Here is a 21,832-nt window from a genome sequence, read left to right on the forward strand (position 1 = left end):
CTAACCTTTCATTCTTCCTTCTAAACATAATTAAACATAGCGTTTAAGGTTATGCTCATCTAATTTTATAGGCAAGACGAATTGAAATCAAGCCTATCCGGGGAACTCTCCCTAGATAGTTGGAATCTGTACAATTTTTCTCAAATCTAGCTAACTCTATCATGCATGTGAGTCCTAGATTATCCTACTGAACGGAACTATTGTAGAAATGAATGATTCTACTAGCAGAAACCTTGCTGGAAATCGTTTCTGCTACTGAAAATGGTTTAATTTATTTTGAATAAATAGGAGGCTTTTTATGCTAATAGTTCTTCCAGTCTCGACCAAATCAATACTATTATAGAAGGTTCCGTAGGTTAAAACCCATATCTCTAAGGATTAAAAGTTAAGAGTATTTTGCATGAATTATGGCGTTTGTTTAATTTTTTTTCATAACTAGGAGGCTTTTTTATGCTAAAAGCTCCTTCAGTCTTGATCAAATCAATACTATTATAGAAGGTTCCGTAGGCTAAAACCCATATCTCCAAGGATTAAAAGTTAAGAGTATTTTGCATGAATTATGGCGTTTATTATTTATATTTCCAAAGACTAAAGCATCTGTGATGGCCAATTGAGTTAATAATATATATGTTATTGTAATAACATGACTTATCTGTGATTTTTGGCTGAAATAAATCATTGAATCATCGAATCGTGAAGGAATGGGAGCGTTAACGATAAATGAGTTTCAAGTTGCCACAGAACAATTTTTCATACTCTGTTAGCTTTTGTGAGATTGCAAACGTCTTCAACTAGAAGACATTCTTCAAACGTCTAGCACTCAAAATTAATTATGTCAGAAGATAACTCGACAATCTTGATACTGTTTAAAGAATGAGAAATGCTTGTTGAAAAGTGAAAAAGCATCCGTAAGTCTTGAAAATATGGGAAAAGTTTTCCCGTTCCTCAGTTTGTGAAGAAAGAAAGTTTGTTAGATGTTTTAAACAAGCATCTCGAAGTTCCTCCGTGAAAAGTTTGTGTACGAAATCGCTGACATGCGCTATTCATCACTTACTAGGGAATTAAGGCTTATAAGATACAGTAAACCCGAATTATGATTATGAACTTCAAATGCAGAATACCCAATCAATTATCCTGGGAACTTGGAAACGTTAAGTTTGGTAGGTTTCATATAAACTCTGTTTCGTTTCAAAGCTGACTGGAGAAACCTTACGATTCCAATATGAAGCCAAATAAAACATTACTTGATTCACCACGGGATTCACCAGTTATTTCATTCCAAAAGTATACTTCTACAAAAGATTCCATAAAAATCAATCAAATTTTATCAATTCATTGTGTATTCAATTCAGGATTTATATAATAATAATTATGGTAAGATTATATATATTGAAAGTAATCCTCCCAATACAGATAAATTCATTTAATTATTTGGGTTCAAATTCAGAAAAATGTGTAAATAAGCTCTTAGTTACTAAATCAGGATTTAAAAATTTGATGCCATTGGGCCCAATATTTTTTCCATCTTGACTCGACTCGTTAGAGTTTCTCTCCTAAAACATTGATATTGCTATAACATATAAACTATAATGATATTGATATAAGTTATACCATTGATTTATCATGTACCTTCATAATTATTGTAATTGATTCAAAGAATATAAGGTTTGTTCACTTTGATAATTTTAAACGATAATAATTCTAGTGGAGAAAGACAGAACTAACTCAAGACACGAAAATATGGGAGTGGCTATACTAATGTAAGCCTCGCCTAAAAATCAACGAGCATTATTGGACAATAACTTGCTTTCTCAAGCAGCTTGCTTTCTATTGGTCGTGGGCTGTGAAGGTAAAATGACGACTAATACACATTGACCTATTAGACAACTCCTTAGTTTTAGAGATGTGAACTACTAATTCAGTCTCTTCTACATCAATTTCATGTTATTGTCAAAACATTAAGTTTTTATGTGTATATAATTATCAACAGAATTTTTCTTCTATAAAAAACAAAGAAACAAAAAACAAACAACAGTTTATTCTTCTATTTTTTCGCTATCATGGGAAACAACCGAAAAGAATTTATAATTATTAATAGTATAAGGCTCTAGCAAAGGTATTATAATATTTTCTGATACCTTGTTTTTTGTGACAAATTATCATTTGGTAATAAATATTGTTATTATCCACATATTTGTTATCTTCTGATAATACAGTGGCTGGTAATTCTGATCGTACCTCTTCTTGAACATTGTTTTGGGGGAAACTGTATAATGTAGGTAGGCCTATGCTACGAAACAATATCAAATTGTTGGAGGCGGATCGACGACTGATTACAAAGAGTACAAACCCCCCTTTCCCCCTGTCTTCCCCTCCACTCACCTCACTGTTCTAAGCCACTACACACGGATGCGCCATGTGTCAAAAATGTCACACACCCACTGCTAATAACAATGGCCTGTTCCAAGTGAACAGTTTGCCATTGAAACTGAGCAATTGACTTTGAATTCCAAAAATTGTTGTTGATGGTACTCGTTTTTGTTGTTATTTAACGATAAAGTGAAGGTGAAAAGCTCTCACTAATTCCTAAATAGTTGTATCAATTACTTATAGAATAGAATAGAAATGAAAACAATTCAAACAGTTCTCAATCTAGAAAACAAATTGAAGTAATAAACAGTAATATCAATTACTTATATTGGGAGTTACTTTGCATTTTATATGACATAGTAGCCCATTTTTGATATTCTATTCTCCACTTGGAGACACAGCCAAGGGCTACAGGCAGACCTCGCCTTTCATGGATGTCTCTAGTCCATAAGAATATGAAACAATTAAATATTACAGATGAGACGACCCAGGATCTTGTGAAATGGCGACTGTGTGTTGGGAGAGCTGATCCCAAATAATGAGAATAAGGCAAGGAGAAGGAGAAACTCGCTTTCGATTGCATTCATGACTTTCAAGCATCCTGAAAGAAATCTGAAAGCCCATCGTGAATCTTTCGCACCTCTTCATTTTCATTTTTACTTTCCTTGCCCTACTACCATAGGTAGGTAAGGAAAGTATTGCTTTCCAAAAAAAAATTAAGGTACCCCAATTTCAAGTTTTCTATAAGTTTCAAGGTCCCCTGAGTCCAAAAACATGATTTTTCCATTCATTTTTATTTCACCACCTATATCACAAGGATGACAGGCACGTCAAGGAAGTCGCTACTTGTTAAGCACACTCTTGATACAAACTATACAAACAAACACTTGTCACTGTACAAACTATACAAATTATTTGTCACAAATCTGTGGGTGTAGTGAATTTTCAGGCTTGTTTATTCAATATTTAGAGGAAATTAGGTTTATTCTATTGTTTCTAGGGATCATACATCCCTGTTTTTGATTTATTATTCCAGAATTATATCCAATAAATTATCAACTATGAAAATGAAAAACATCTTTATTAGGCGGGGTTAGGACTTTCAGTTGCAGATATTAATGATGTTAATAGTCCAACAGGTATTGATGTCTGTGACGTATTGATGTCTGTACCGAATTATTGCAGAATGATCTTTCGTCAGCTTCCTGGGCCAATTAGTGTTGATGTTCAGTTACGACGTGTAGTGTCTACTGCTCCCTGTAGAGGGCCAACTTGTACCCAGTCCCTCCCACACCTCTTCTCTCCAAAGTCTGGCTTTCGGCCAGTACCCGTAAAGCAATTATACCCGATAGGCTTCGGTACCAGTCATAACTCAATAATAATGTCTTTGAACTTGGTGTCATGATCGCCCATCCCGGTGGCCTTACTTCAACATCATTCACCACCACTGACTTAAGTGCTATTAGATTAGCTGCTCCCATTGGCAACTTGAATCACAAAGAGTATGATGTAATCTCAAGGACATTGGAACCTCGATAGAATAAAAATATACAGTGGAACATCGATACATTCAAGGGACCGATCATAAAATATACTATTAAGGTAGGCGCATACAGATCGTCATCGGTCGGGCGGCACGCATCGGGCGGTTCGGACGATTAGATTTGATGCATTGTTTTCAATTGGAGTCCGCATCGTATTAGGTATATAGGTATATAGGTATGCGCACTCCAATTGAAAACAATGCATCAAATCAAATCGTCCGAACCGTCCGATGCGTGCCGCCCTTCTTTGGACATATTCTTTGCACCTTAGGACATATTTGGTATATTATGAGCGATTCAAAGGACAGCAGAAAAAATCTACTATAACGGGGAATGTACTATTACGGGGTGTTAATATATCGAGGTTCCACTGTAGACAGATGATATTAAGGCTTAGTTTTGTCATAAACCCATTACCAAAAGTCCTACATTATCGAAGGTTATAATCATGTGGTTATTGCGGAACGTCCTGATATGAAAAAAATAGTAGTTATCAGTGCAATTTCCAATTCTATTCTCAATTCGAAACAACTTGTGAGGACGTTGGTTATATCTCCATAATTATTAATTTTTGATTTTAGATTGCACAGAAGTCTTGAAACTTTAGATGCACAAAAGTCTTGAAACTTTGTTTTTGAATTCCTCAACCCATTTTATCATAAAAATACATTCATTTCGTCCATCAAATTAATGCCAGATTACACGATTGTTTATATCAAATTTATTATTCAATTTCAATTATTTAAATTCATTTCTAGTGTGGAGTAGGCGGTTTTTGAAAGATAAATCAGATAAAATAGTACCCCCACATTCAATCTTCAAAAACTAAATTGTTTAACTGCTCTTGATTCAATTTTATTCTAAAGACAGTGCACTGCGACCACAAACGAGTTATGTCTCTCTCACTCACACTCCCCTGAGTATCTATCTATCTATCTCTTCCTTCTTCGTGCCAAGATTAGATTATAATAATTTCAGGCCTATCTCTTTTTGCGGTCGCTTCGCTCACTCCAGTTCACCCTATTCTTTTTAACCGACACTTGTATATCTATTCTTATCTCTCTCATTGATTGAAAGCTAACCTAAAAATAAACTGAGCACGTGTTTAGATAAGACTACTTGATTACGCCAACAGGCAACTAGATTAAGTGATTGTTTTATTGCTATAGATTGTGTTAGGCAATTTGCAGACATGAACGCAACTTGGTTTCATTGTGTCTGAAGAACGTTTCAGTCGGGGATGAACTAATACTTGAAATGTCTTCACTCAATGAATTACTATAAGGCTAGGCACACACCAGTTAGTCAAGACAAGACAAGATCAGACACGTTCAGTCACAATACTTCACTTAGTTGCTTATGAAGTTATGTCTAATTGCAATGACTAAACTGTGTGAGTTGCGTCATAAGCAACAATGTGAAGTATTGTGACTAAACGTGTCTGATCATGTCTTGTCTTGACTAGACTAACTAGTGTGCGCCTAGCCTAATAGTATCAATAGTCTTGAAGGAAGGCCCATGCTTACTACTATTATAGTATCAGTACTACACTATTCTTTATACTGTAATATCCACTATTCTCTTACCATCAGGCATAATATGGGAAAGTATTTCAGGTCTATCCTTTATTTTTTATTTTGACGAGGATGATGTCCACACGATTTCTAGGTTTGTGCTAGGCTAATGCTAATGTGACGGATGATGAGGTGTGGGTTCCGAACCCCCGGGAAGCGATTTTCAAACTTATAAATGGTATTCATTTATTGAAAAGGTACAGTATATGAGAGCACCAGGGAGACCCCATTATTGATCTCATAATATCTGTACACAAATTATTTATACAATCTATATATATAAAAGCGAAATGGCACTCACTGACTGACTGACTCACTCACTCACTCACTCACTCGCATAACTAAAAAACGTTCAAATTTGGTAAGTATGTTCAGTTGACCCTTTAGAGGCGCACTAAGAAATCTTTTGGCAATATTTTAACTCTAAGGGTTGTTTTTAAGGGTTTAAAGTTCGTCTTTTAGCATGTATATTCTTCTTCTACCAATCTCTTAATTATTATAATTGAAATTTCCATATCATATGTTACTATAGAACTATAATATAGATAGAGTACCTCTTCGAAACAGTTGTTAACTGGCAACTAAATTAATAATTTTGTCAGGTTGGCATTAAGTTGAGTTGACTTTGTTAGGTTGGCACCAAGTTGAAGATTTAAATGCATTTATCGAGGAAAAATTGATTGGGCACTGCTACTTCAATCCTGGGAATATTATATTTCTAGCCGTCAGGCTCGCTTCGCTCGCCATATCCGTTTAGCCAGACGTTTAGTCTGGACCCCCGACTGGATTGTCCTAACATGATAAAAATGCAGGCGAGCGAAGCGAGCCTGTTAATCTCATTCTTGGACAATCCAGTCGGGGGTCCAGGGGGCGGAGCCCCCTGGCTAGACGGATATGGCGAGCGAAGCGAGCCTGACGGCTAGTGGAAAATAAATTTAAGCTTAAACCTGAGAAAAATATATATAAAAAAATAAAAAATAATATTCCAAGTTGTATACTACTCTTGTATAATATACTAATATAGTATAATTTACTAAAGTAATATACTCTTGAAGTGGCCATCCTTTCTAGAAGTGGCAGGAGTAGTAAAGTTTAATAATAGGGGTATATATTACTTCTGAATGGTAATATTTTCAAATAAAAAGCAGCAATCAAAGACAGATTCAAATTCAGAATATTTATTGTAAACTCTATATTTATATTGTGAACTCCATACTCTCTGGATTAAGCACGTCTCCTCCTTGTCATGTTGAATAAATATTATCTTGTCTTATGTGCACAGAATTATCATACTATTTTTCCTGCTCACTATGTATGAAGAAGCGTCCACAATATTTTGGGCTAGGCTGGGTACATACTCAACTGTAATCATTGATTATAATAATTGTTGCTAATACTATCCTTCCTGTTGACATAATCCTGGAATAAGTAATATATCTATTTGAAGAACTTATATAGCAGGTGGTACTATGAAATGAAGTACCGCAAAAAAATTTTCACTAAAATTCACGATAAGCTTGCTTAACCTGCCGCTCCCCTTCTGTATCAGTTGTAGACTACCTGCCCTAATCTTTCATAACGTCAAGTTGTCAAGTGTATTGACTTTGAGTAGAATCTTCTGATAAACTCACCTTTTCAGTTGTCCTTGTTTTGAGATGACAGGTCTCAGTCCCACAAAATACTGCAAAAAATTCACTACAATCAATGTTTATTGCAAATGATAAATAGTTATTCCTGACATTATTGGAACTTTTTTATTGATATAAAACTTGATCGATTTTGACGAACTATTTACAAAACCCTTCATACTCAAGAGTCATAATTTTTAAATGTTGAAGGGAATATAAGAAAATGAATCTCTTGAACTCGCAAAGTTTTAGATTGTAATTTCCAATTTTATCCATCAATGTACCAGGTGAACCGGAAGTAAATTATACCTTTGAATCATAACTACTTTTTGAGATTAATATCCATTGCTTCTCATCTTAACAAGCTCAGAAAGATGTTTCTTAATAGACACTAGAGAGCTCTTCCCCTAATTCACGCACCAAGTGAAGTAAAATATCGCATTAGGGTGGCCACTTACTATATTAATCAACTTCAAATTTTGGTAAAAGTTTTTCAACATATAAGTTAGTGCTGGTTCCACAAAAGTGCGAACACTAACATTTTCATGTGTGAACACACATGCTCGTCATGCATGCAGCGAAATGCATCGAACAAAATAATTGTTTGAGGTTAGGTCTGTGTATATTCGACTTCTAGTTCATTTTTTATTCGATTTGTAATTTTTTATTAAGATTTGTAATTTTCTAGTGGTTCATTTATTGTTATTGGTTGTTAATATTATTTTGTTTATTTTTTATTCGCTGCTTTATTTGAGGTTAAATTATTTTTCATCATTAAGATTTGTAATTTTCTAGTGGTTCATTCATTGTTTATTATATGTTAGAAGCTGCTGTCAAACAGCTGTTTTTTGTTCGAAGCATTTCGCTGATGACTAAACATGCATGACTAGTTTGTGTGTACTTGTCCTGTCGTTCGTTAGTGGCCACCCATAGACCCATATCAAACCTAAATACTCATTCCATGAATGAATATTGTACTTGGTACTTCACAACTTATATCCATTACTAATGAGAAATTAACAGTTAACTTTGCAACAGAATGGATGTGAATATTAGCATACACTGTTGAATAATGGTAAATTGGACTTTGTGCCGCATCTACAACCTTTTATGAACTTTCAAAGTAGTTACAAAGTTTCTGAAGTAGGCTTCTTCATCCTCATGGAAGAGACCACTATTTGAAAAGCTACCTTCCTGAAACCATAAAGGAAGTAAATACTTACTTATTTTATCTGTGCTGAAACCCTGCATAGTCGTTTATGCCTGCTGCATTGTCCTTAATAATACCAGAGTAAATATTTAGCAGCTTGTTTAACAGAGTCGATGTGAGCGAAATTTGTAAATGATTTGGTTGTTGTGCGTTAATGGTCACTGTAATTCTCCTACAATTATATTTGCTCCACCTGCTTGCTACCCCATGTATGAGAAGTTTTGCTCTCTTCGTGGTGTTAGCACTTCAAGTACCCATTTCACACCACATGGTTCATTCATTGTTGAAGATCTTTTATCTAATTACAATAACTAATAATTTGAATAACCAATTTTGATGGATAAAATAAGTCTATCGACAAGGGATATCAGTGGTACTTAAATATACGGTAGATGTATCTCCATCAACTTACCATCAAATCAACCCACTCAACTCATTACTAATAAAAACTAATAACTTCATATTACTAATAACAAACACTAGACGGAGTGATCCGTGGTCTAGCGGATAGAGTGCTTGCGTAGCAGCATAGAGATCCCAGGTTCAAACCCTCTCATTACCAAAAAAGTTTTTTAACCAGATCACTCCCGTGTTATCGGATGGGCACGTTTAACTGTCGGTCCCGGCTGAAGTATGACAGTCGTAAGGCCCATTAACGGCTTAAATTATATATTCAGGCGGTGGGACCTTCCCGCAAGGGACTCCCCACCAATAAAAGCCTTACGAATTTACTTTTTACTAATAACTTGAATACTAATTAGAATTTGTATTAGTAAAATCAGTTTACCAACAATGGATATCAGCAGTAATGTAAATGTATCTCCATCAACATAGGCATCAACTAAACTCACTCAATTTATAATTAATATTATTGTAATAACTTGAATAATATGTAGAATCAGACTAATACAATTTGAATACTAATTAGAATTTGTAATAACAGAATCAGTTTACCGACAATAGATATCAGCAATAATGTAAACTGTGTCTGCATCATATCCATCCAGTGAATATGGCAACTACAAAAAATGCTGTTGATAAAATGATGTTATGGACTCAGAATGATTTGGCGATGAACATAACCTATTTTTGGATTTCCTAATTTAAGCTCAAATGTGGGAGAGAAATAGCACAAGTTTAATCTTATTTTTTCTCTCACAATCATTTTAAAATGTGAAGTGGTTTTATTTAAATGAATAAAGAATGTTTATTGATTCATTCATAACTGTAGATGGCAACAATAATATACTCAAGGAATTTGGGAGATTATGGTCTGGTGAAAAAATCAGTACTTGAAAAAAAGAATAATCTCATGAGAGAAAAAAAATATTTTTTTATTAATAATTCTAACTAAATAAACCTATACTAACAAATATAGTGATAAAACATGTTCAATTATTATTGGATCCCAGTCTATTGAATTAGAATCTGTCATTGATTATCCCAGTATTGAACTGCCTACACAGTATTTGGTTCACTAAGGAATCTCAGGTTGCTCATTAATTCAATAAATTGGTTATTAGTGAGGAAGGCAATCACAGCTTACCCCACTTCTTGCTCCGGTTAATTCGAACCCCAACATCTACATTCAAAATCAGCTCATTGATCTGTTTATCTGATTTCCGTGAGAAAACTAACAACCCTATAGTTTTGTAGGTTTAACCTATTTTTTATTCATGAAAGAGAGAATACATTGATTATTTCGTGCTTCTACTGAATGTTAAGGAGTTCTCAGAATTTGGATAATAGCATCTACTAAAATAGACTTATAACGATTCTTCTGTATAATTATATTGATTTCATTGTTTTCTGTTCCCTTCAATCTTCATTTCTGTAAGTTTAGCATACGCATAAATTATCATTTTCATTTAATAAAAATATTATTTTCAAGTACAATCATGAACGAACTCTACATAACCTCTGAACTGTTTATTTCAAATTAAGGTTGAAAGCAGTTTTGGGCGAATGCCTGTTTACACCTGGATTGTATCTATTGTCTAAAGTAAAATCAAAGAAGTCAGTGGCGTAACGTTTCCAAACCGGCCCCCCCGCAAGAAAAAAATTCCGGGCCCCTCTTATAAAATCGTACCACCTTTCTCCAGCCCCCTTCACCCATAATCCCAAGCATTAAACTCTAATGTGAACGTACATCTTTCATGAGTGAATTACATAGATTAGTTGAAAAAATAAAACCTGTTCTCGATTGAATTCTACAATTCAAGTCAAAAATTAAGTTTTAAGCTACAAATATAGAATCCAACCTTTAGAGCTAGAACTAGAGATAGTAAGTAGTATCTAGTATTAAGATTCATGAATTATTAAAATAATAAAGATAATAATTTATAAAAACCTTTGATTTGATGTCTCCTACAAGCCTCCAAGTTCTGCAATCACTGCTTTCTGGGTACAGTAGCACCTTGGTTATTTCTCCCACACTATGTGGTATATATGTTCAGGAATTCAATGGGAAAATAATTTCTTTCTTCCAATGCTTAGTTGAAGATAATAAAAATAAAGATAACGATCTACTTTAGAACCATTCTGACAATCTTTGTTTGAATCAGAGAGAAAAGAAGTAAATCTTATCTATAAGAAAGTGGTTTGAATAGTCTCAGTCTGGATTGTCTCACCGGATGTATAAATTTTAATGATTTGTAAACAAACAACATTCCTAATTTTTCAATAAGCTCACTAGTCACTACCAGCACACAATAATAATCATTGAAGCTCTGTCAATGGAACTATAATTATTATTACGAGTAGATTTGAACAATGATTGTTTTTCTTTCCTGCCTTATTAATTATGTTCTACTTGTATTCTCTTGATATTAATTTATAACCAGACTGATAACATTTTTCTATTGCATATTTATGAAACCTGTCATTTTCAACAATAAAACTTCTGTTTTTTTTATCAAAAGTTACTTCCATGATTATTTAATTTTTCTTTTCAAAGTATACAATATATAATCATTTCGGGCTCTAACCCGGGCCCCCTAGACTGAGTTATTTTATTTTATCAGAAAATCTATATTAGCCTACATTCATTATCCGGGCCCTAGCCCGTGCCCCCCCCCCCACCCGCGCCGTTGGTCAGCGGGTGTGTACGTTACGCCACTGATAGAAGTGTAAATATCAACAAAGAATTTCATCGTTTCAATTGTTTGAAATCGGTATGAAAATAAGTTTTGTACCCTTTTATCCTTATTGTTTATTGCGCATTACATTATGAATAAATGAACAATATTCTTGTTCAACTAATAAGCCCCACTTTTCCATCAGACTTAGCAAAGTTGCTTCCAAGAAATTCGCTCCATTAGTGATCTGAAGTGCTCTTTCAATTCATTTTTCTCACTGGTACTTGAGAGCTCAACAGATTTTCCAGCGAATTCTGTATGCATATTGAATGCGCCCTAATGAAAATACTTGCTGCTGTTTCAAATAGCTGCGATATTTCCCCCCCCCCCACGAAGAAGATGTTTCGTTATTATTCTGAACTCTTGAAAGCTTCGGCGTGTGTTTGGCCCAAGGGTGTTTCCCTCTTTCTCTTCTTCCTCATTTTTCTTTCTGTTTGTGAAGCGGTAAGAGTTATGACTTTTTTGTTCCCCTGCCAGCCCAATGCTCCTTCACAGATTAAATAATAGTCGGCCAGCGGTTACGTTTTTCTTTCACAGATTTTGATTGCAAATCAGTCGAATGAGCTTGCGTCGTTCAACCGTGAAAATAAACGACTGAGTTTTTCCGAGTGAATTATAACCGAGAGCCGCTGTTCTATTTTCGACAGCTAGACTTTCTTCACTTATGAAGATCAATATCCTTGTTGTCGTGCGGAGCTCATTGATATTTATTCCATTCCACTACGTTCCCCAGCTAATAATTTAGCTTTGTTGAAGTTCTTACACTGTGTTACTTGTGAATATTTGAAAAAAAACACTTACTTTTGTTGGAGTATTGAGGAATGCATTTCACTCCTGAAGAGGAGCTTCATCAGGAGCTGATGGCATAAATGCAAAAATGCATTCCTCAATACTCCAATAAAAGTAAGTGTTTTTTCAAATATTTACAAGTAACACAGTGTCAGAACTTTAACAAAGTTATTATATAGTGTTTCGTCATGGAAAGCAACTTCAATTAATAATTTAGAGTAGATATTGTCATTCAACTAATATAAACTACATGCTTACTCCCCATCGTAATACAATTTCTAGCCAGTAATTAGTGAAAGACGAGAGAGTCTATGATTTTCCAATGTATAACTAGTAAATAAATATGGGAATAGAAATTTATGGGATAAGTTTCTCTTCTAGTGTTTGTGTTATAACTCAACATGAATACGAATATTATTTTCTCAAGTTATTTCAAATTGTCTTTCATGTTATTTCTAGTAGTTGAAATTTACTGCCTATAAAACAAGTGTAAGTTCCTACAAGTTGAATTCTACGCTCTTTTAAAATGTTAGTACAGTATATTTATTGTTCTGAGAGTTGGAAAATTATTTCTTGACATTTCCGGGATATCCTTCGTAGTTCAACTCTTTCAAACACAAACAGTTAATAATGTAGAATTAATTATTGGTTGTAATAATTGAATTTTAACATTGGGAATGGAGCAACATAGATTTTCTTGTCAAGTTTGAAATGAGCTGGCCGCTCATGTTGAATTCTTGTAGTTATTCTGTAGCTGAATAATATTTCATTTATTTATTCATTTATTCATAGACAATAGGTACAATGCAGGTAAAAACAACAGGCATTCGCCCAAAACTGCTTTAAACCTTAATTTAGAATACACAGTCTAGAGGTTATGTAAACTTGATTCACACACTATTTTGATATGCAGCTAATATTATGATATTGTGAAAAGGAAGGAATGAATGAGGCCAGTTGTATAAAATAACAATAATATCGATTTATCTGGCTGGCTCAGGTCTGGTGTCAGAGTTTTCAGGTTGCAACTGATCAATTTCAGGGTCTCTGACATCACCTAAAGACTGCTTTTTAGGCAGCCGGGACCGACGGTCATGTGTAAACTAGAAATATCTCAAAAACTCAAAAAGAATTTGTTGACTGACAATGAGATCAGTTTTAGTTAGTAAGGATACAGAAATGGCATATTTGACTCATTTCAAAGTGACAATGGTCTCAATTAGGGTACTCTGATCTTCTTTTTGAACGTTTTATAAGCGTTCAAAGTACATTCATCGAGTTCAAAGTGAAATTTTAAACTGTTTGAAAGTTCATAGAAAGTTCAAACATGTCAAACAAGGAAACAAATTATATAAATGCCAGCCAGATATCCGAGTTGACTTGGGCGCATCCTTCAGTCTGCTATTGCTAGTTGGTCGCGGGTTCGAATCCCGCCGAATCCCATCGAATAGGCATGGACGTTTGATCATCTCATTAATCCCCCTCGCACTTCCCATTACCCACGCACAAGCAAGAAGCTCATGTGAGCATCATCCGCAATAAAAAATAATAATAGTCATGTACAATTATTACATTTATATGAGAAGGCACAAAAAGCTCATGTGGGCAACATCAGTGTTCTGCTTTAGGGCAGGTCTATAGGCCTACATGATTCCTTCTTGTCCATTCCTCTATGTTCTGTGCGATAATCTTCAGTATATAATTATAGTAGTTATTATTGGAAATGTTTTTTCTTTCCAATCATACCCTTTGAATTAGACTATTTTCGTCTGATAGTTTTCTAATTATTGACGTTTTTCAAAAATATCGAAAAATCCATAATCTCGAAAACTGAAGGTCATAAGAGAATTTTACTAGACATTTTTTATTTCAAATTTAATGAACCAATGTAGGTCTTAAGGTGCATTTTCGTTTGTGCGTAAAATTCCGCAGTCGACGAGGACAAGCATTGTTAACATTCATATTGTCCAAATTCCAAGTGTGCTTAAACAGCTGATCAAATTATTTGTGTTTATTATTCAAGAATCATTTCTAATAACATCAACATATTGTCATTTAAAAGTATAAACTCAACCTGCCCCATTAAAACATAATTGAACATAATCTTTTAGATTATTTAGATAAATTGAAATCTATCCAATCTGAGATCCTCCCCCTGTCGTGGTCGACGATGGCATTTACGCACAAACGAAATCCCAGCTTTAGGCTGTTGAACCTTTTGTGGGACAACCTGTATATTGAAGATTATTTTTGTGAATTCTTTGATCAATAAATGAATAGAAATTTCTGGATGAGAATGACTTGCTTCTGTTGTCAGATTACAAACGAGCTCGCGCCGAGCTGAAGAAGCGATCGACGGACACACTGCGCCTGCAGAAGAAAGTGAAGAAGGGCGGGGGCGGTGGCCTGGGCGGGGGCGGCGGTGGAGGCGGAGGTGGAGGTGGCCTCAGTGCCGAGCTGCAGCGGCGGGTGGAGAGTTCGCTGCACGACATCAGCGAGAGGCGGCATCTGCTCGAGGAGACTGAGAAGCGAGCCGTGCGGGCCGCGCTCATCGAGGAACGCAGTCGGTTCTGTATATTTGTCGCCTTCATGAAGCCTGTTGTTGTAAGTTTCAACTAAAATACTAACTGAATTGAATAGAATTTAAAAAATTGTCAATATTCTCAAAAACCATATTTAGGCCTACATACAATAAAGTTTAATAATTCACCGAACGTAGTGAGGTCTATGTCTTAACTCTGTTTTTCTTTTGTCTGTATGAATGTATGTATGTAACGCAATTACTGCCAAACGCTTTGATAGAATTCAATGAGATTTGGCAGGAATATTCCTTTTTCAACTGTGCGTCGATGTATAAACAAGGTTTTTTGAAATTTTGTATTTTAAGGATAATATGAGAAGAAAAGGAATTCCTCCATACTACGATATCACTATATATATATATATATATATATATATATATATATATATATAATCTAATCTGAAGATAGGATTAATCAGACTATAGAATTATTCATAATCAATCAGCTGACAAGTGGATTACACAGATGTTCTAGAGAAGCCGTGTCTATTTCTATAAGATCTATAGTTTCAATCAAAGACCTTAAAGAGTTATGCATCTTATTCAATATTTTGTTTTGCAGTCATGGTTGGTATTATTATGCGTGCCCATCAGTATCAATATTCTCACATTTGAAAAAAACTAATTTAATAGGTGATTAAAAACAATCAAATGCTGAAGAAATTATAATATTTTTGATTGTAAAAAATTAATTTTCATCAGATTGAAAGATTATCACGGAACTGAATGAATTATATCATATGGAATCCAAATTCAAACGTGAACTGACATTTGTTAACATTTCAAACAGGTGACATCAGATACTTTTGGATGAGAAAACTCCGTGAGGTCTACTGTTCACACAACTACTAGTTTGTAGAATTTTTCAATCTAGGCCTAAACTTTGGAACGAAATTCTACATTTCCCAGATTTGGTTTAATTTTTATGTTTTGTATAGTGTTTCAATATCAAATCACTTTATCAAATAAAACGTGTTTGAAGGTACTTTTTTGAAGTGAAAATTCATAGTTTGCAGCTCTTCAAACATTGAAGGAAATAAGGTTATAAGGCAAGGTGGACAAGCGGTCTCCCCACCAATAGAAGGCGCAAGATAATTGTATAATGAATAAAACATAACAATATCAAACTTTGTAATATTTAAAAAAAAATTGTTATCAGCCATAACTAGAAAAAGCAAAGACCTTAAAGAGATATAGACCCACAATGCCTATGCCTTCCCAATGATAGCTCTTACTTTAAATTGAAGGCCGCCATTGGGGTATTTTAGCACGACATATTATATCTATATGTATATTTGTAATATTGTAGATTTCAAAGGCATTGGTATGTAATAATCTTATAGGTTGCCCCTCAATGGCCGATTTCAATTCCAAGTACGACACTAGCGCTGCATGTGAGTCTATGCATCTTTAAGGTCTTTGAGAAAAAGTATCGTCTGACACAATAGATGATATATTATTAATTCAATATACTTTTATTAAACATAGTTTAAGATTTGAATTGTGAATAGTTGATTTTTAATTACAGATTTTTGAATTTTTGCTAAAAAAACTACTCTACTATGATTAATCGATTACCGTTAATTTATATTGTTGCAGGATGAAGAAGTTGCTATGCTGTCCGAATTATCCCATTTACAAGAAGTAGTTGAACAGTTAGAAAAGCACACAGCCGATCCATATACATTACCTCCTGCCAGTGAACAAGTAAGTATCTTTGTTCATGGATTATAGCTGGATTTGCACACAACAAGAACAGTTAACAGGGAAAATATAATTCCCATAAGTTCTAATAATTGTATTTTTAATACTATTATTAATAATAGTTCTAATTGTATTATTAATACTATTAATAATAGTTCTAATAGTATCATTAATACTATTAATAATAGTTCTAATAGTATCATTAATACTATTAATAATAGTTCTAGTAGTATTATTAATACTCACTCGACCGAGCTTGAACTCTTGGGAATTATATTTATTTTTCACAGTTTACTGTCGTGTGCGAATCCATCTTAATGGACATATTATTGTAAAAATATAATTGAAACGGGATGAAGCATTTCTTTATTAAACTTTATTATGAAAACAATGACTATGTCCCTGCAAAAATAATTTATCACTCATAGCATTAGATTTGAGGAAATATCGGTAGAGAAATGGGAAATGTGTACCAAAAACAAAACTTTGTGTATGAACAATGGTTTTTCATAGTTGTACGTTGAGATAATGCCAATTGAATTTAATATCAATAAAAATGTTCTCAAATCCAAATATTCAAAGGAGGTTGTATTTTATTATTATACTAAATTATTGTAATGTATTTTTCCAAGGCTAATCAATAATTTTCCAATTAACTAGCTACTACCCTTTTCTTCATTTTCATCCTTCAAGACATGTGTTGACGGGTGTCATTGTGTGTGATATCTCAAATGTGCGAGAATCAGCTGATCGGGAAGATCTCAGATGTGCGAAATTTCAGTTTGTCTGGTTCCCGTTGCTTTGTAGATTCAGTATCATTCGTATGAATATTCTAGAGTATTTTAATATTTATGAGTATTGAATATTCTGGATTGATACTGTATCATATTTTTGATTGATACTGTATCCTGAACAAACCATTTCAAATAATACAATATTGCTATTTAAAAGCCAAAACCTAAACTCTCTAACCTTTTCTTTTACCTTTAAAAACTAATTGAACATTCTAATTCGCAACGGTGTAGGTTACTAGACTCTCTGTGTGTCAGTTGGTCTGGAATAGGCAGTCGCAGATCTGAAATCTCGTAGATCTGAGGCACTCCGGTTTCGACTTGGTCATTTTCAAGTGTCAAGATAAAATACAGTTATTGTATGTTCAAAAATTTTCCGGTAATCCATGATTTCCATGGAATGAAATTAGAACGTTGTTGGCATTAAGACAAACGCACACTGCAACATACGGAGGAAAATATTATTTCCGCAGATGTTGAAACGTTCGTTTGTCTGCTCATGTCTGACTTCTGTTGTGTGCGTTCGCCCTCATGTATTGTGAAGTTTTTAACAATTGTTTTGTTGTTAAAAACTCTTTGTTAAAACAAAGAGTTTTTGTATTGTGGAGTTTTTTTCGCTAGTTTTTGCAACTTGAATTCGCTTCTCGCACTTCCTCCGCCATTGTACCTTATCTCTCCAGTCATCCCCTCGCAAACCTCTGCATTCTATCTCTTTTCAAACATTGGCCATCCATATTTTCCTTGGTTTTCCTCGCTTGGAGTTATTATTGAAATTCTATGCTGATACGTTCTGACGTCGTTATTCAATGTGTTACATTTGTTTGCAGGTGATAAGTGATTTGAAAGGTTCGGACAACAACAGCACATGGACGTTCCACACGCCACCCAGCTCGCCGAGTTCGCTGGGCTCGCGCAAGTCAAGCATGTGCAGCATCAGCAGCCTCAACAGCTCGTCCAGTGGCAGCTCCAAGTCACACCAGCACTCGCCAAGCCACCACTACTGGCATCGCTCTCTCTCACAGGTAAGCATCATCATTATCAGTACTCAAGCACAAGTCTAGGGTTCATGTGGGCATCATCATCATCATCATCATTATCAGTGCCCAAGCACAAGCCCATAGTTCATGTGGGCATCATCATTATCATCATCATTATCAGTACCCAAGCACAAGCCCATAGTTCATGTGGGCATCGTCATCATTATCAGTACCCAAGCACAAGCTCAGGGTTCTTGTTGGCATCAGCATCATCATTATCAGTACTCAAGCACAAGCCTAGGGCTCATGTGGGCATCATCATCATTATCAATACTCAAGCACAAGCCCATGGTTCATGTGGGCATCATCATCATTATCAATACCCAAGCACAAGCCCATGGTTCATGTGGGCATCAGCATCATCCTTACCATCATCATCATCATTGTATTGATAATGCACCAGCACAAACCTATAGTGAGTTCCAAGTTATAATGGTAGTATTTGATTGACATTGGTGTTTCTATTGACTGATATCAAGAGATATAAAAATGGATCTCCGAATTCGTCTCCTTAAGTGTTTCGTGTTTCCAGTTCTTTATATGGCATGGAAGCATGGACCTTGAATAAATTATGTGAAAAGAGAATTCAAGCCTTTGAGTTTTGGACCTACCGCAGAATGCTGATAATCTCATATACAGACCATGTAACAAATGAAGAGGTTCTCAGAAGAATGGATAAAAGGCCAGAGCTCATAGGTGAAATTAAGGAACGAAAGTTAAAGTACCTAGGTCACATAATGAGGGGAAAGAAATATGAAATATTGCACCTTATTATGCAAGGAAAAATAACAGGCAAGAGATCAGTGGGCAGAAGACGAATATCTTGGTTGCGCAACTTAGGGATTGGTTCCAGTGTACATCCAATGACCTATTCAGAGCAGCTGTAAATAAAATTAAAATCACCATCATGATAGGCAACCTCCGCCATGGAGACGGTACATGAGGAAAAAGAGGTGTTTCTATCCTTGTCTATCTTTCGACAAAGCAGATAGCGCTAACATTTTCCAGCTCTGCAACGTTGCCAGATCGGTGATCTATAAAAAAATGGTCAACTTTCGCAAATTGTCGACACCTGAAGTATTTCTTGCTTGGATCATAATTTCTAGAGAGAGTTCCCTTGAAGAGTGAACTAAGAGAAGTTGAAAATGCCAATCTATAATTTCATCTGAATTCTTCGCTACATTTGGACGTAATACTGATTTGCTTTTATTGGTATTTTTTCAACTCGCCTATTAATAACACCCTATTACTATACAAATTATTAACAGGTAAGTTGCTATGGTATTCGTAATATTGATGTGTTTATTTCGGTAAAATAGCACTTTGTGTATGCATGGCATCATGAAATTTTCATCACTTTAAAATTGTAGTCAATGATATGATGTGTGTGATCATATTTGCTATGATTTCATAGTCTTGAACTTTTTTTAATCCTATTATTCTGGTGATACACCACCGAAATTTTATTTATTTTGTTGAAATGAATGTTATTTTTGAGTGTCACGAGGGAATGATTCTTAAAATGAATGAGTAGTGCTCATCATTACATTCATTAGGTATTGCGAATAATTTTCTGTACAGAATACTGTCATTCATAATTTTTTCAATTTTCAAATTTAGTATTTGGTTTTCTTTGATCATATTTTTGTTCAACCTAATTAAGAAATACAAATTCAAACAGGTCATGTCTGTTGAAAATGGTGTCAAAAGAATACTTTTAATTATAACGCTTTTTAACGTAAAAGTCTTGTAAAGGAATTAAACCATAATGTGCATCGCTCTATGAACCAAAACATAGGAAGAAGCTCAAAGGTCATTTGAAAAGACTTTCATCAAATTTAATTTAAGAATTTCATTTAGCAGCTTCCTATTATTTCTTTACATTATACCACAGAAATGAAATGAAATCTTTATTGTCAAAGAAACAAAACATACAGTCACTATTGCAAAAGTTACAATTTTTACACTTAGAACATATTTAATTGTAAACTTGTACTGTATAACCATGACTTACTTTAGATAAATCTATCTATAGTAGGCTATGGTATAACTCATAATAAAACTTTTATTGTAAAATGAAATGTCAAACAGTATGAGGCCATCTCGAGGTACTAGACTTCTGTAAGAGATAGTAATACAATAAAAATGAAACTTGTGCTCAATTGAAAATTATCAATGAGACCGACAATTTACTTAGTTACTTGGAAAAGAAAAATACAGTTGGAAGCAAATGAAGTATCCTGTATTCGTCTATGATCATACATTGATAGAATTGAAATTGCATCCAACATACCCGTGTAAGATTTTCTGCGCTAAGAAGTACTTGAATTTATGGTTTAACATTTATTTATTAATAAATAAAATTACAAATCAAAATAAAGATATGACTGGGCGAGAGCAACTTAAATTCTTGGAAGTGGAAATACGAGTATAACACCTATCTTTTGGAGAGTTTACTTACTATTTATAAAATTTTGGATTAGAACTATTTCGGGCTAAAGCTGGGTATACACCAAAGTTATCAACAAAATGTCAATAACTTAATTTTTATAGATTCTATTAGATTGAACATAACTTATCATACACATGATGAACATATGTGTTTGTCAAGTTCCGTTCAATCTAATAGAGTCCATAAGGATTAAATTATTAACATTTTGTTGATAACTTTGGTGTAACTCCAGCTTTAGCCCAAAACTGTTCTACTCCCAAATTTTATAAATAGTAAGTAAACTCTCCAAAAGATAGGTTGTACTCGAATTTCCACTTTCAAGAATTTGAGTTCAATTTTTTGTCAAAAAAAGAATTTACCATGATCATTATCACAAAATTTCATTTTTCTAGCATGTTTTTATTATCATTTATTTTATTTTGTTGTTCGATTGAGTTATTATGATTTGTGAATGTGTTTGTGTAGAAGATGTTAGCGTAGTATGTGTTGTAGCGAGCTGTTCCATGTGGTACAATGCGCTTGAGCAGTGTCTCGTCCCAGGACTCTGGCTTCACTTCTCAGGATATGCTCTTCCACAGACCACAGGTGCGTCCTATGTAGGCCTAAACTCGCCAATATTGTTGCTTTTTTGTCGTAGAACGTCTTACATATTTTGATTTTCGATCAATGTAGCACTTTTATCAATTTTGATTTCAATTGTGCTAGCTGTAACATTTTTAGCTCCATAATTTTCATGAATCGATGTTGTTTCCCATGACAAACCTTGTTGACAATATTATCAGTTTTGATTTGAATTTTGTTAGCTGTGATATTTTTAGCTCAAAATTTTTATGAATCAGATGTTGTTTCCCATGACAAACCACTTGACATTAACTTTATATGTGACTTTTATTTACTAATCTGAAACGAAATGCATCCCATTTTGTACCAAGCAATAATTTCTATTATTCACTAAGAAAAATAATATGTCGTATCTCTAATAAAGCTATTTCCATAAATATTACGGAGCTAATCG

At 34.2% G+C, this 21,832-nt stretch overlaps 1 protein-coding gene across 1 annotated transcript in view; it reads left to right on the forward strand.

The window, feature by feature from the left end:
* LOC111045491 (protein MTSS 2) overlaps positions 1 to 21,832 on the forward strand; it is a 169,880-nt gene that overhangs the window by 117,261 nt on the left and 30,787 nt on the right. Inside the window, exons 5-8 of the mRNA XM_039419995.1 lie at positions 14,533 to 14,856; positions 16,433 to 16,540; positions 18,156 to 18,350; positions 21,310 to 21,402. Of these exons, the coding sequence (XP_039275929.1) occupies positions 14,533 to 14,856; positions 16,433 to 16,540; positions 18,156 to 18,350; positions 21,310 to 21,402 (720 nt within the window). The remainder of the gene's footprint in view (positions 1 to 14,532; positions 14,857 to 16,432; positions 16,541 to 18,155; positions 18,351 to 21,309; positions 21,403 to 21,832) is intronic.

Source organism: Nilaparvata lugens, chromosome 2 (genome assembly GCF_014356525.2).
Source record: "Nilaparvata lugens isolate BPH chromosome 2, ASM1435652v1, whole genome shotgun sequence".
NCBI lineage: Eukaryota > Metazoa > Arthropoda > Insecta > Hemiptera > Delphacidae > Nilaparvata > Nilaparvata lugens.